The sequence below is a fragment of the Hylobates moloch genome, unplaced genomic scaffold (genome assembly GCF_009828535.3).
Source record: "Hylobates moloch isolate HMO894 unplaced genomic scaffold, HMol_V3 SCAFFOLD_11, whole genome shotgun sequence".
Taxonomy (NCBI): domain Eukaryota; kingdom Metazoa; phylum Chordata; class Mammalia; order Primates; family Hylobatidae; genus Hylobates; species Hylobates moloch.
Window position 1 is genome coordinate 45,724,249 of NW_026652286.1, and position 14,535 is coordinate 45,738,783.

At 42.4% G+C, this 14,535-nt stretch overlaps 1 protein-coding gene across 2 annotated transcripts in view; it reads right to left on the minus strand.

Moving 5' to 3' along the window:
- Window positions 1–2,402: 2,402 nt before the first annotated feature.
- RAB6A (RAB6A, member RAS oncogene family) overlaps window positions 2,403–14,535 on the minus strand; it is a 61,054-nt gene continuing 48,921 nt past the window's right edge. For both annotated transcript variants that reach the window (XM_032166909.2, XM_032166910.2), the window contains exons 6-7: window positions 6,171–6,237; window positions 2,403–4,460 (exon numbers count right to left, since the gene is read on the minus strand). In XM_032166909.2, coding sequence (XP_032022800.1) covers window positions 4,396–4,460; window positions 6,171–6,237 — 132 coding nt within the window. In that variant the 3' untranslated portion in view covers window positions 2,403–4,395. The remainder of the gene's footprint in view (window positions 4,461–6,170; window positions 6,238–14,535) is intronic.

Below are 14,535 nucleotides of genomic sequence, written 5' to 3' on the forward strand. Positions count from 1 at the left end.
ACGCCTGTAATCCCAGCACTTTGGGAGGCCGAGGCAGGCAGATCACGAGGTCAGGAGATCGAGACCATCTGGCAAACACGGTGAAACCTCGTCTGTACTAAAAATACAAAAAAAATTAGCCGGGCGTGGTGGCGGGCGCCTGTAGTCCCAGCGACTTGGGAGGCTGAGGCAGGAGAATGGCGTGAACCCGGGAGGTGGAGCTTGCAGTGAGCCGAGATCGCACCACTGCACTCCAGCCTGGGCGACAGAGCAAGACTCCATCTCAAGAAAAAAAAAGAAAACAAAAGAAAAAAAGGTTTAATTGGCACACAGTTCTGTGGGCTGTACAAGAAGTATGGTGCCAGCATTTGCTTCTGGTGGGACTTCAAAAAGTTTACAATCATGGCTTACAATTATGGCAGAAGGCAAAGGGGGAGCTTTGCCCTGCTTTTTGTCACATGGCAAGAGGAACAAGAAAGCTATTTCTGTTTTCCTTTTTTTTGAGATGGAGTCTCGCACTGTTGCCAGGCTGGAATGCAGTGGCGAAATCTCAGCTCACTGCAACTTCCGCCTCCCTGGTTCAAGTGATTCTCCTGCCTGAGCCTCCCAAGTAGCTGGGACTACAGGCACACGCCACCACGTCTGACTTTTTGTATTTTTAGTAGAAACAGGGTTTCACTGTGTTAACCAGGATGGTCTTGATCTCCTGACCTCGTGATCTGCCTGCCTCAGCTTACCAAAGTGCTAGGATCATAGGCGCCTGGTCAGCTATTTCTGTTTTCTAATGAATGAGTTCCTCAATTTAATGTTCCAGCTTACCAAATCCATTCTAACTAATGGAATCCATTCTACCATCTATCCCACCTATGTGTTCCTTATCTTTCCTTTAAGAAACACGGTCTTGCCTTGTTGCTCAGGCTGGAGGGCAGTGGTGCGATTAGAACTCACTGCAGCCTTGAATTCCTGGGTTCAAGCGATCCTCTCACCTCAGTCTTCTGAGTAGCTAGGACTGCAGATGTGTACCACCGTGCTTGCCTAATTTAAAAAATTTTTTGTAGAGATGGGGTCTCACCATATTGCCCAAGCTGGTCTTGAACTCCTAGGCTCAAGCTGTCCTCCCACCTCGGCCTCCCAAAGTGCTAGGATTACAGGCATGAAACACTGCGCCTGGCTGTGTTCCTCATTTCAACAATTAAAAACTTTTCACACTTAATTTATGATTCCAAATTCTTGTTTCATATCTTATCTCCTTAATATTTATCAGGTTATCCTTAAATTATTCATTGTCTTTCCCAAAGTATTTCTGCTTTAGATATTTACTTTTACTTTTGAGGCAGTTTTTAGGTATTCAACTATATTGCTGTGTGAGTTCAAATTCCCCTCAGGGTATAGGCTACTAGTCTGGAAGGCACAAGGGACAAGACTGTCAAGGAGAGGAGGGGACAAACTTTGGGGCAAAGAGCTCTAGGAACTATAAGACCACATGTAATCACTCCCATTCAGTATCAGTACCATCCCCCCAAGCCACAACTTATTTCAGGGCCTTGCCTTTACTTCCATCAGCTTATTAGGGCTTTTGTACTGCCCTAATATTACTCTTGCAGACACCTGCACTAGTATTCTAGCCTGTGGCCTTCATTTTACGGTAAGGGGTTCAGCTATGGTTGTCCCAAGGCAGGGGTTGCCCTTTTCTCTGTAAAGGGCCAGATAGTAAACGGCTTTTTGGCTTTTAGGGCCATAAGGTCTGTGGCAGCTATTAAAGCTCTGCCACTATAGTGGGAAAGTATGGCTGAGTTCCAATAAAACTTAATTTTTAAAACTGATTCCAGGCTGGATTTGGTGGGAGGGCCACAGTTTGCTGGCTCCTGTCCCAAGGCAAAGCTATAGTTAGGAGTGAGGAGGCAAAAGCAGAACTTACGATGCTTTTCTTAATATGTACTATTACTGCCTCCACCAGGGGATGTATCTTTCAAGTTGCAGCCCCTCTCCCCCAACCCCCAACAATACCCCCATCAAAAAAAGAGTCTTTGACTCCCTAGGAGTTCCTCACATTTGTTGTTGTTATTTTTCTGGATTCTGTCCATGTCTGCTTTATAGGTCTTCCCAGAGAGGGAGAAGCAAATGCTAATTCACCATCTTGGCAGGAATGGGAAACCAAGTCAATAATTGTTTTCTTTCGTGTTTTATTTATATATTTTTGGCAGCAAAATTGTGTTTATTAAAAAAAAAACTGGACCATGAACACAATTCACTGCTTTGAAGAACTCCAAGCCAAATAAAAAGACCAATCAATATTAAAAGCAGTATAACTGGTTACTTTCTTAAAAATACATAAAAAGAATCAAATGCAACAGTGTAGGAAGACAATCACACCCATGTCAGAAGTCACACCTTCTTCCAAATAAAGAATATGACCCATCTGCCATATTGAATCAATATTTATTTCAGGACATGCCATGTCAAAATAAAACAAAGAGTCAACCCTTGCCTTTAACAATTATATTGTATTATAAAAGCACTTTACAACTCCATCCCATCTTTAAGTGTAAGTTACTGGTATGTGGGTTAATGATTATCTGTAAGCATTTCTCTATTCAGAACCATAATCCAAGTGCTCTCTGAATATTACAAGGTGACAATAAGTGGGAAGTGGAGGAGGAAGAGGAAAGAGAGGGGACTAAGGTTCTCCCAGTTTAAGGTTTTGTTGCAATGAGGGGATAAGGAAGTATGAAGATATTTTTGTTGTCTTTTTATCTTTATACTGTGTTAAGTAATGCTTACAACATAAATTCAGCAGGCTTTTCCTGAGCTGTAACTCAGAAGTTTTCTTCCTGCAAACAATGTATTTACAAATGTGTTTATTAGCTTACACAGCAATCTCACAATAACTAGTAAAGATTAAAAGGGCACACTCCTAGTATATTTGTTTGCAGTGTTTTAAGGGAAATACATATTGCCATGGTGAAGCTCTAAATAGATTCAACGAAACATCTGAAAATTGGAAGTTGTTAAAAAAAAAAAGGCAAAGAAATAAATATCACCAAAGAAAAAAGATTAATTGTAGCTTAAATATAAAACTAAATCACTAGTTAATTAAACTATACAGATCTAATACAAACCAAAACCAGCCTGAAAGACCCAACCTTAAAAAATGCTAAAAAATAAGGCATAAATCTGCATAATATTGAGTTTTATTTCCATTCTCTCCTTTCCCTCTACTATGTATGCTTTACCTGATCTGCCTCTAGGGGCTTACAAGAAAACGGTTTCCGGTTTCCATCTTCAATTTGACCTCAAATGTCCTGAGCAAAGTTTTTGCTATTCTGCTGAGGGTTCTTTTGTTGGTAAGCTTTAGATATCATTATTTCTACTAATTCAGTAGTTTTGATCGTAGTGCCAAATTTAAATTCTTCCACCGGTTCTTCTGGAATTTAACTTTTACAGTGCCTTGCCTGCATAGTATTATTTTTTTAAAAAAGAAAATCCAAGCAAAATCTATTGCTTAAAGAGGTTTCTTATTTTTTAAACAAACAGAATAACTCTTGACAATTTTAAAACCTTGGGAGAAATAGTTCATTAGAACTTCATTTTCTTACCATGAAGAATTAAATACTAAAAACCTGTTCTGAAGCACTTGGTTAATTTTCTCTCCCAGAGTCTAATAAAGCACATCTGAAAGAGCCATTTGTTTTAGTCAGAAATACATTTTATGTTCTTCTACTTATAAGTACTCAGTATGTTCTTTAGGACTCATTTTGAAGATGCACCAGGAGCCTTTTCTCATTCAAGCACTGCCTACCATGATGGCTGAATTTTGACCTCAAAGAAGACAGTAATTTATATCAGTGCTCAAGAATAATTTTGGACATCTTGGTCCATAGCCTACAGCAAGTGGTATCTGTAAAATTAAAGGATAATTCCAATGGGCTTGATCAAACTGCTGCTTTGCCATCTCTTGTTTGTTCTGAGGAAGTGGGGGGAGGCTAGGTAAGAATAGGGAAATAGGGAATGGGGGTAAGGGAGAGGTGAGAAAAGCAAGGAGAGATAAAGTAGGCTGTGAACATACTGCTCGTTAACCAAGCCATACTCATACTGTTGAGATTTCTATCATTTTGAAGTACATTATCATAACATTAAAAAAGAAAAAAATGTTAAGAAAATGTATCTAATTTTTAAAGTTATCACTGGAATATGCTGAAATATTTTGGCTTTTTGTAAAATATAAATAATGAAGACACTGACTTTTGTTGTGCTTGTGAAGCTAATAGATCATCTCCACGAGACAGGCAGCAATGATGAATTGCAATACGTTATTACTGAAGGGAAAAGGTTCAAGCCAATATTCACACTGCAGTCAATGAAAGACTAAGGGGGCCAAAGCAGTGAGCTTCTGAAGGTTGAAGATGACATGGGAGATTAGCAGGAACAGCCTCCTTCACTGACTGGTTGCTCCTGAGGCTTTTCCAGTTTTATGTCAATCACTGAAACAAAAGTTAAGGAGCCATAAATGGGAAAGTACAATTTCACTTCTTCCAAACACTAGCATTTCTGGGATGGCCCTTATATTCCTATTTGTTTTCAGAGCCTACACAGTCACTATTTTCTACATAGCCGACTCACCATATAAGGTGCTCAGATGGAATAAACTTGCTTATATCTACTATATGCAACAAGGGTCAGAATGAGGTACAAGCTCTATTTATGGGTATCTATCCTAAGGAACTTATTCTACAGCAGCAGGAAGTGATATGAAGATGATGTTCCTCATAGAATCATCTATAATATAAATCTGAAAATGGCCTACAAGATAGTTCCAACAGCAGAGGAAACATTTAATAAATAATGGGACTTCAGGCTGGGCGCAGTGGCTCATGCCTGTAATCCCAACACTTTGGGAGGCTGAGGCAGGCAGATCACCTGAGGTCAGGAGTTCAAGACCAGCCTGGCCAACATGGCGAAACCCCATCTCTACTAAAAATATAAAAATTAGCTGGGCATGGTGGCCCGTGCCTGTAGTCCCAGCTACTTGGGAGGCTGAGGCAGGAGAATCACTTGAATTCAGGAGGCAGAGGTTGTGGTGAGCCAAGATCGTGCTGCTGCACTCCAGCCTGGGTGACAGAGACTCCATCTCAAAAAAAAAAAAAAATAGGCGGTGGGTGCGGAGACATACTTCAACTCAATAGAACATTTTTCGTTGTTGTTGTTTTGTTTTTGAAACATATTACGTTTTATGTTGTTGTTGTGTTTTTTGTTTTGTTTTTTTTTTTTTTTTTGGGAAACGGAGTTTCGATCCTGTTGCCCAGGCTGGAGTGCAAGGGAGTGATCTCGGCTCACTGCAACCTCTGCCTCCTGGGTTCAAGCGGTTCTCTTGCCTCAACCTCCTGAGTAGCTGGGATTATGGGCATGCACTACCACGCCCGGCTAATTTTTTTATTTTTAGTAGAGACGGGGTTTCTCCATGTTGGTCAGGCTGGTCTCGAACTCCCGACCTCAGGTGATCCACCTGCCTTGGCCTCCTAAAGTGCTGGGATTACAGGCATAAGCCACCACGCCCGGCCTGTTTTATGTTTTTTATGAAAACATATAACATTTACAAGTGGGAAGAGCTGAATACAAAGTGCTACAAACTATATGGCTTAATAAAAATGCCTGCATATGGGAAAAACACTAGAAGGTGAATATGAAACACTGAAAACATCAAATTAAAAATCCTTAGAATTAACTAATATTAGATGTTCCAATCCTTGGAAATGAACTAATATTACGTCCTGTTTCTGAAAGCAGAGGCTACAATAAAGCTCCACTCTATTTCTTGCCTGTGTCAAGTAGAAAGCTCAAGTGTTAGAAAATGAAAGAAATGAAAATTTGATATTCTATGATGAAAAAGCCTACAGTCAACGGGACTCAAAATGAAGAGGCAAGGACACAGGGATTCTGAGAGTTTCCTGCTCATTTAAAAGCAAGCAAACAAACACAAACCCTCTCACTGATTAACAACAAGAAGCAGGCTGCAAAGGGTGCACTTGGATAACCAGACCTCATTTGCTATAGAAAATCTCTGAATTTCTATGCCTCTAAGTCATCAGTTCCTGGTTGTAAAAGGCAGTGGCACAATATTCTTTAGCCAAGCAAGCAGGGCTCTAAAGACTAGTGTTAATAATGAAAAATTTCCAATGAAACAAAAAGGATACTATCTTCTCTGCTTCTGTCCTGTGTGCTTTCCATTCCCGGCAAAGCTGCTGCTACACGTCGAAAGAGCTGTAGGAAAGAGAGAAAAGTGATAATTGAGAGGGAACATTTAGCAAAGGGTACTGAGGTTTATGATCACTGTACAGTGAGCTGCCTAACGCTGGGCGCAGTGGCTCACACCTGTAATCCCAGCCCTTTGGGATCCACCCGAGGTGGGCAGATCACTTGAGGTCAGGAGTTTGAGACCAGCTTGGGCAACATGGTGAAACTGTCTCTACAAAAAAACACAAAAATTAGCCAGGCGTGGTGGCACGCGCCTAGTCCTAGGTACTGGAGAGGCTGAACCTGGAGGACTGCTTCAGCCCAGGAAGTGGAGGCTGCAGTGAGCCGAGATCACACCACTGCACTCCAGCCCCGGCAACAGGGCGAGACTCTGTCTTTAAATAAATAAATAAATAATAAAATAAAATAAAATGTCTATTCATTCTATAAACGAGTATTGTATAAAAAGCAATATACCAAATACAAAGCTATAAAGACATATTCCTGTTTTTTTAACTGGTGAAATAAGACACGAACAAATAGCTATGAAATAAGCAGCAAAAATGTCATTTGAATAATAAAGTATTACAGAAACACAGAAAAAGGACAGATCATTCATTTAACAAAACTGTATAGTACCATTCCTATCTTTCATATAAAGAGTGAGGTTCAGGACCGGGCGCGGTGGCTCACGCCTGTAATCCCAGCACTTTGGGAGGCCAAGGGGTGTGGATCATGAGGTCAGGAGTTCAAGACCAGCCTGGACATGGTGAAACCCTGTCTCTACTGAAAATACAAAAATGAGCTGGGTGTGGTGGCACATGCCTATAATCCCAGCTACTTGGGAGACTGAGGCAGGAGAATCACTTGAACCTGGGAGGCAGAGGTTGCAGTGAGCCAAGATCACACCACTGCATTCCAGCCTGGGCTACGGAGCAAGACTTCGTCTCGGCGGGGGTGTCGGGGGAGAGAGTTAGGTTCTCAAGTCAGTGTATAATATATTGTGAAAGTCAGTCTAGTCAAAATTATCCTTCATCATTCATTAGAAAAGCACTATGTTAGAGATTAATACACCACTCCTCATGTCCAACACAGCTGGCTTTTCTTCCATCATTGGAATGAGTGCCAGTGGGAGTGGCTGGCTTGTGTTTGAGGTATGAAGCTATGAAAAGTATCTTTAAGGCCGGGCGTGGTGGCTCAAGCCTGTAATCCCAGCACTTTGGGAGGCCGAGGCGGGCGGATCACAAGGTCAGGAGATCAAGACCATCCTGACTAACACAGTGAAACCCCGTCTCTACTAAAAATACAAAAAATTGGCCGGGCGTGTTGGCAGGCGCCTGTAGTCCCAGCTACTCGGGAGGCTGAGGCAGGAGAATGGCATGAACCCAGGAGGCGGAGCTTGCAGTGAGCCAAGATCGCGCCACTGCACTCCAGCCTGGGGGAAGAGCAAGACTCCGTCTCAAAAAAAAAAAAAAAAAGTGAAGAAAAGTATCTTTAACAGGAGAAACGCACTCAAGCCTGGTGAGATGTTTACTTTTGAGAGGCATAAGAGAACAGATACTGGAACAACAGTTTATACTTCTTATATTGTCCCAATCTTAGGCATACACCCACTGGGTACAACAGCCAGTGAAACTGCCTGATTATTTCAATTATTTGTCTTTTAATTAAGCACACAGTGTAAACCCATAAATTAAATGCGTATGTGCTGTAACTCCTTTGTACCAAGTACTTGCTTACTTGAGGCAGTGTATCAGGCAGCCTCATTCTGTGTCTTTGAGACACAGAAATGAACAAGAAAAAACAGTTTTTTAATCAAGGAGCTCAAAATCTGGTAAAGGAGATACTCAAACAATTCTTTATATTACAATGTGATGCTACAAACAAAGTAAGTGTAAAATGCTCTGAGAATATAGATGTAACAAGGTCCAACTCAGGAGGCTGAAAAAAGTCTTTTAGGAGGTAACATCTGAGTTGCAATTTAAAGACAGTCTTAAAACCTCACTTGGCTGAAATACATGCATAAAATGCTCAGGGTTTAAGTGCTCCATAAGTATTACTGAATTAAATGAGGAAAGAACAGAATGCCTAGAAGGACAGAGATAAGAGACTGGAACTATAACTAATATGTTTAAAAATGTATTGGGCCAGGTGTGGTGGCTCACGCCTGTAATCCCAGCACTTTGGGAGGCCAAGGCAGGTGGATTATGAGGTCAAGTTCAAGCCCAGCCTGGCCAACACAGTGAAACCCTGTCTCTACTAAGAATACAAAAATTAGCCAGGCGTGGTAGCACGTGCCTGTAATCCCAGCTACTCGGGAGGCTGAGGCAGAAGAATCGCTTGAACCCAGGAGCCGGAGGTTGCAGTGGGCCGAGATCTTGCCAGTGCACTGCAGCCTGGGTGACAGAGCAAGACTCTGTCTGGAAAAACAACAACAACAACAAAAAATGTATAAAGGAGCAAATTGTAAAATTTTGATCTGGTAGACAAAAGCCTGATAGGGTAGGTGCAGGGATATGAAGATTGGGAAAACTCTAATTGTCTTGTTTCTACAAGGTTCAGTAGCTTTTTTGGAGATGCACCAAAATTAGGCTTTACCCCAATATTCAATCCAAATCAGCTATAAGACTTTGAATTGCAGAACACTTACCTTAACATCATTTCTGGTACACCATCAAAGATCATGTAGATGTATAAATTACCATTCATGTCAAATCAATATAACATTAATTATATATGGTGGGTCCGTCTGGATTAATATGTGAATATTAGGTTTGAAACACAGATAAATATTCTAGCTGAGTGTGGCGACACAAGCTTGTAATCAATCCCAGCTACTTGGGAGGCTGGGGTGGGAAAATCAAGCAATTGAGCCCAGAAGTTTGAGACCACTGCCAACACAGAGAGACCTTGTTTTAAAAAACAAACAAAAAACATTCTAAATGCAGTGGCTCACGCCTGTAATCCCAGCACTTTGGGAGGCCAAGGCGGGTGGATCACGAGGTCAGGAGATCGAGACCATCCTGGCTAGCACGGTGAAACCCCGTCTCTACTAAAAATACAAAAAATTAGCCGGGAGCGGTGGCAGGTGCCTGTGGTCCCAGCTACTTGGGAGGCTGAGGCAGGAGAATGGTGTGAACCCGGGAGGCGGAGCTTGCAGTGAGCGGAGATTGCGCCACTGCACTCCAGCCTGGGCGACAGAGCGAGACTCCACCTCAAAAAAAAAAAAAAAAAAAAGAATGATTGCTGCAACAATTAATGACTGTGAAAGCTGTTAATTTTATGAACAAAAAAATAAGTAGGCCGGGCACGGTGGCTCACGCCTGTAATCCCAGTACTTTGGGAGGCCGAGGCAGGTGGATCACGAGGTCAGGAGATCGAGACCATCTTGGCTAACACGGTGAAACCCCCTTTCTACTAAAAAAAATTAGCCGGGCATGGTGGCGGGCGCCTGTAGTCCCTGCTACTTGGGAGGCTAAGGCAGGAGAATGGCGTGAACCCAGGAGGGCGAGCTTGCAGTGAGCTGAGATCACACCACTGCACTCCAGCCTGAGGAACAGAGCCAGACTCCATCTCAAAAAAAAAAAAAAAAAAAAAAAAGTAAAAACTGATAGAAGTTAAATGAACAGAGAAATACAGTGTATTAGTCAGACAACTTTTTAACCTTCAGATAACCCTTTACTTTCAGATAAAGAGTATTATACCCTTTTTATTTATTTATTTATTTATTTATTTTTGAGACAGAGTCTCACTTTGTCGCCGAGGCTGGAGTGCAGTGGTGCCATCTTGGCTCACTGCAACCTCCATCTCCTGGGTTCAAGTGATTCTCCTGCCTCAGCCTCCTGAATAGCTGGAAACACAGGCGCCTACCACCATGCCTGGCTAATATTTTTATTTTTAGTAGAGACGGGGTTTCACCATGTTGGCTAGGCTGGTCTCGAACTCCTGACCTCAAATGATCTGCCTGCTTCAGTCCCCCAAAATGCTGGGATTACAGGCATAAGCCACTGTGCCTGGCCCTATACCCTTTTAAAATTTCAAAAAAAAAAAAAAAAATCTTGGCCAGGTGCAGTGCCTCACACCAGTAATCCCAGCATTGTGGGAGGCCAAGGCAGGCGGATCGCAAGGTCAGGAGATCAAGACCATCCTGGTTAACACAGTGAAACCCCATCTCTACTAAAAATACACAAAATTAGCTGGGCATGATGGCACACGCCTGTAGTCCCAGCAACTAGGGAAGCTGAGGCAGGAGAACTGCTTGAACCCAGGAGGCGGAGGCTGCAGTGAGCCAAGATGGTGTCACTGCACTCCAGCCTGGGCAATAAAGCGAGACTCCATCTCCAAAAAAAAAAAAAAAAAAATCTTTATTTGAGCAGGGTCTTGCTCTGTCAACCCAGGCTGGAGTACAGTGGCATGATCATAGCTCACTGCAGCCTTGACCTCCTGGGCTCAAGTGATCCTCCCACCTTGGCATCCCGAAGTGTTGGGATTACAGATATGAACTATTATAACCTGTTTAAACCAGCAAGGGTTTCTAAAAGTTTAATATAAGGTCAGGCAATTCTGATCTTTTGTATGAGCATTAAACAGTGAATTAAAAGCAGAATACAAACTTTGTCAGCTTAAAATTTCATGCATCAGGAAAAACTCCAATGTCCATTAATAAACCACCTTTCATCAAGACATAAAGAATACATGGTATGAAGGAAAACATATTTTATGGAAATTGAGTCAAAAAGTGTTCTGCCACCAATATTAGCTAAAAACTTGAAAATAACCTATTTATTATCACAAATAGGCAGTAAGTATAGTGACTACAGAAACAATCTAGTACCTGACAATGTGACACTCTATCAAACTTTAACAGCATTTTGGGGATATATTTTTTATTTTTGTATACAGAAATTCACTGTATAATAGCGATATAGACCCATCTTTTTTTTTTTTTTTTTTGGAGATATGGTCTTGCTCTGTCACCCAAGCTGGACTGCAGTGGCACAATCATGGTTCCCTGAGGTCTCGACCTCATGGGCTCAAGTAATCCTCCCACCTCAGCCTCCCAAGTAGCTGGGACTACAGGGGCATGCCACCACACCTGGCTAGTTTTTCTATTTTTTTGTAGAGAAGAGGTTTTGCCATGTTACCCAGGGTGGTCTCCAACTCCTGAGCTCAAGTGATCCGCCTACCTCGGCCTCCCAAAGTGCTGGGATTACAGGCATGCACCACCGCACCTGGTGGCACTTTTTTTTTTTTTGAGATGGAGTCTCACTCTGTCACCTAGGCTGGAGTGCAGTGACACAATCTCAGCCTCCTGAGTTCAAGTGATTCCCCTGCCTCATCCTTCCAAGTAGCTGGTACCACAGGTGTGCGCCACCACACTGGGCTAATTCTTATATTTTTAGTAGAGATGGGGTTTCACCATGTTGGCCAGGCTAGTCTCAAATCCTGGCCTCAGGTGATCCACCCGCCTCAGCCTCCTAAAGTGCTGAGATTAAAGGCATGTGCCACTGCGACTGGTCTGAAATGCCAATTTTGAAAGAAGTTCTACTATGGGTAAAATACTATGAATCAGCATTGCATGCTACAGAGAAATCATTTGTGACAGAATCAATTAATGCAGAAAACTACATTGTATTAATAGTATTATTTTAAGAATTGCCACAGCCACTCCAGCCTTCAGCAACCACTACCCTGATCAGTCAGCAGGCATCCAACAAAAAAACATTATGTTTGCAGAAGCATAGATCAGTGATCTTAGATTTTTAGCAATAATTTTTTTTTTTTTTTTTTTGATGGAGTCTGACCTCGTGATCCGCCCGCCTCGGCCTCCCAGAGTGCTGGGATTACAGGCGTGAGCCACCATGCCCGGCCTCAATAAAGTATTTTTTAATTAAGATACATACATTGTTGTTGTTGTTGTTGTTGGGTTTTTTTTTTTTTTGAGACAGAGTTTTGCTCTCTGTCCCCCAGGCTGGAGTGCAGTGGTACTATCTCAGCTTACCACAACCTCTGCCTCCCGGGTTCAAGTGATTCTCCTGCCTCAGCCTCCTGAGTAGATGAGATTACAGGCATCAGCCACCATACCTGGCTAAATTTTGTATTTTTAGTAGAAACAGCGGTTCGTTGTACTGGCCAGGCTGGTCTCGAACTCCTGACCTCAAGTGATCCACGCAACTTGGCCTCCTAAAGTGCTGTGATTATAGGCATGAGCCACCACGTGTGGCCAGATATGTACATTGTTTTTACAGACATAATGCTATTAATAGAGTATAGTATAAACATAACTCACACACAATGGAAACCAGAAAATTCATGTGACTCATTTTATTGATATATTCACTTTATTGTAGTGATCTAGAGCCAGACTGCAGTATCTCCGAGATATACCTGTATGCAGTTTTGGCCTCAATGATTTTAACACCTGGCCATCTAGTCAGAATGTATATTCAGCACATTTCTCTTTCAGTAGAGATGAGGACAAAGGAAAAGAAGTGGTAAAGATTTCACAGGGAAGAGTTTCCTGAACACATGTTCACAGATAGAAAAGTACAAGGTATGCTTAAGAATGCTTATGTAGTCCAGACTGGTTGGAGCATAGAAAATGTAAAATAATTACGATAAGGATATATATATACTGGAGGCCAGACTAAGAAAGACCTTCCCTCACATCCTGTGGGCAAAGGAAGCCACTAAAAATAGTAGTTTGCTCTCAGACTTCCATTAATAATTCCATTGTCTTATATGGCTAAAGAGATAGACAAATCACATAGTGAAACTGAAAGGTATTGAGCAGAATGGTAAAAAGCAAAAACGAAAAGGTAAAGTGTGGATAGCAGTACAGTGTAGTAGTTAACAGCCTAGGCTTGGGCCCTAGGTAGGCCACTTAAGTGACAGATCATATAATCTTCGTTCCTCTGTTCCCTGATCTGTAAGATGGGCTTAAAATAATAGTATACTTGCCTGATTATTGTGAAAGTTAAGGGAAATAATTATGCAAAGTGTTTAGTACTGACCTGCTATATAGAAAGTCTTTTTTTTTGAGACGGAGTCTCGCTCTTGCCCAGGCTGGAGTGCAGTGGCACAATTTTGGCTCACTGCAACCTCTGCCTCCTGGGTTCAAGCTATTCTCCTGCCTCAGCCTCCCGAGTAGCTGGGACTACAGGTGCCCACACCACACCCGGCAAATTTTTTGCATTTTTAGTAGAGACGATGTTTCACTGTGTTAGCCAGGATGGTCTCAATCTCCTGACCTCATGATCCGCCTGCCTCAGCCTCCCAAAGTGCTGGGATTACAAGTGTGAGCCACCACGCCCGGCTTGAAAGTCTTTTTTTTTTTTTAAAGTAGCAACCAGGTGCAGTGCCTCACGCCGGTAATCCCAGGACTTTGGGAGGCTAAGACGGGTAGATCATCTGAGGTCAGGAGTTTGAGACCAGCCGGGCCAACATGGTGAAACCCCGTCTGTATTAAAAAATACAAAAAAAATTAGCCAGGTGTGGTGGCAGATGCCTGTAATCCTAGCTACTTGGGAGGGTGAGGCAGGAGAATCGCTTGAACCGGGGAGGTGGAGGTTGCAGTGAGCCAAGATTAAGCCACTGCACTCTAGCCCAGGCAACTAGAGTGAAACTCTGTCTCAAAAAAAAAAAAAAAAAAAAAAAGCAGCTTTATTTCTACCAGAGACAATAACTCTATCAGAGATAAATGAACTCATGGGCCTGCAGGCTTGGGGAACAGAGAATTTTGCCAAATGTTATACAATTCTGCAGTGAATTCTAGGACTAGAACAAAACACCCACAGGCTCAATTCTGCTTTAAAAAGGAATAAAAAACTGGTGGGAAAGATGTGGGGGTTGGGGGAGACCTTTTAAAAATATTACAGCAGAGCTGAAACTTTCCTACTTAGGAATGTCTAGAAATTGTCCCCATAATATTACAACTTGCTTCTGACATGAAATATTTATTAAACTGCTTGCCTATTCAAGATGCGTAATCTTTTTGGCTCTTAAGAATACCAGGTTTAGGCTGGGTGCAGTGGCTCACGCCTGTAATCCCAGGACTTTGGGAGGCAAAGGTGGGGGGATCATTTGAGGTCAGGAGTTTGACCAGCTTGGCCGACATGGTGAAACTCCATCTCTACTAAAAACACAAAATTTGGCCGGGTGTGGTGGCAGGCGCCTGTAATCCCAGCTACTCAGGAGGCTGAGGTAGTAAAATCGCTTGAACCCGGGAGGCGGAGGTTGCAGTGAGCCAAGATCACGCCACTGCACTCCAGCCTAGATGACAGAGTGAGACTCTGTCTCAAAACAAAACAAAACAAAACAAAAACC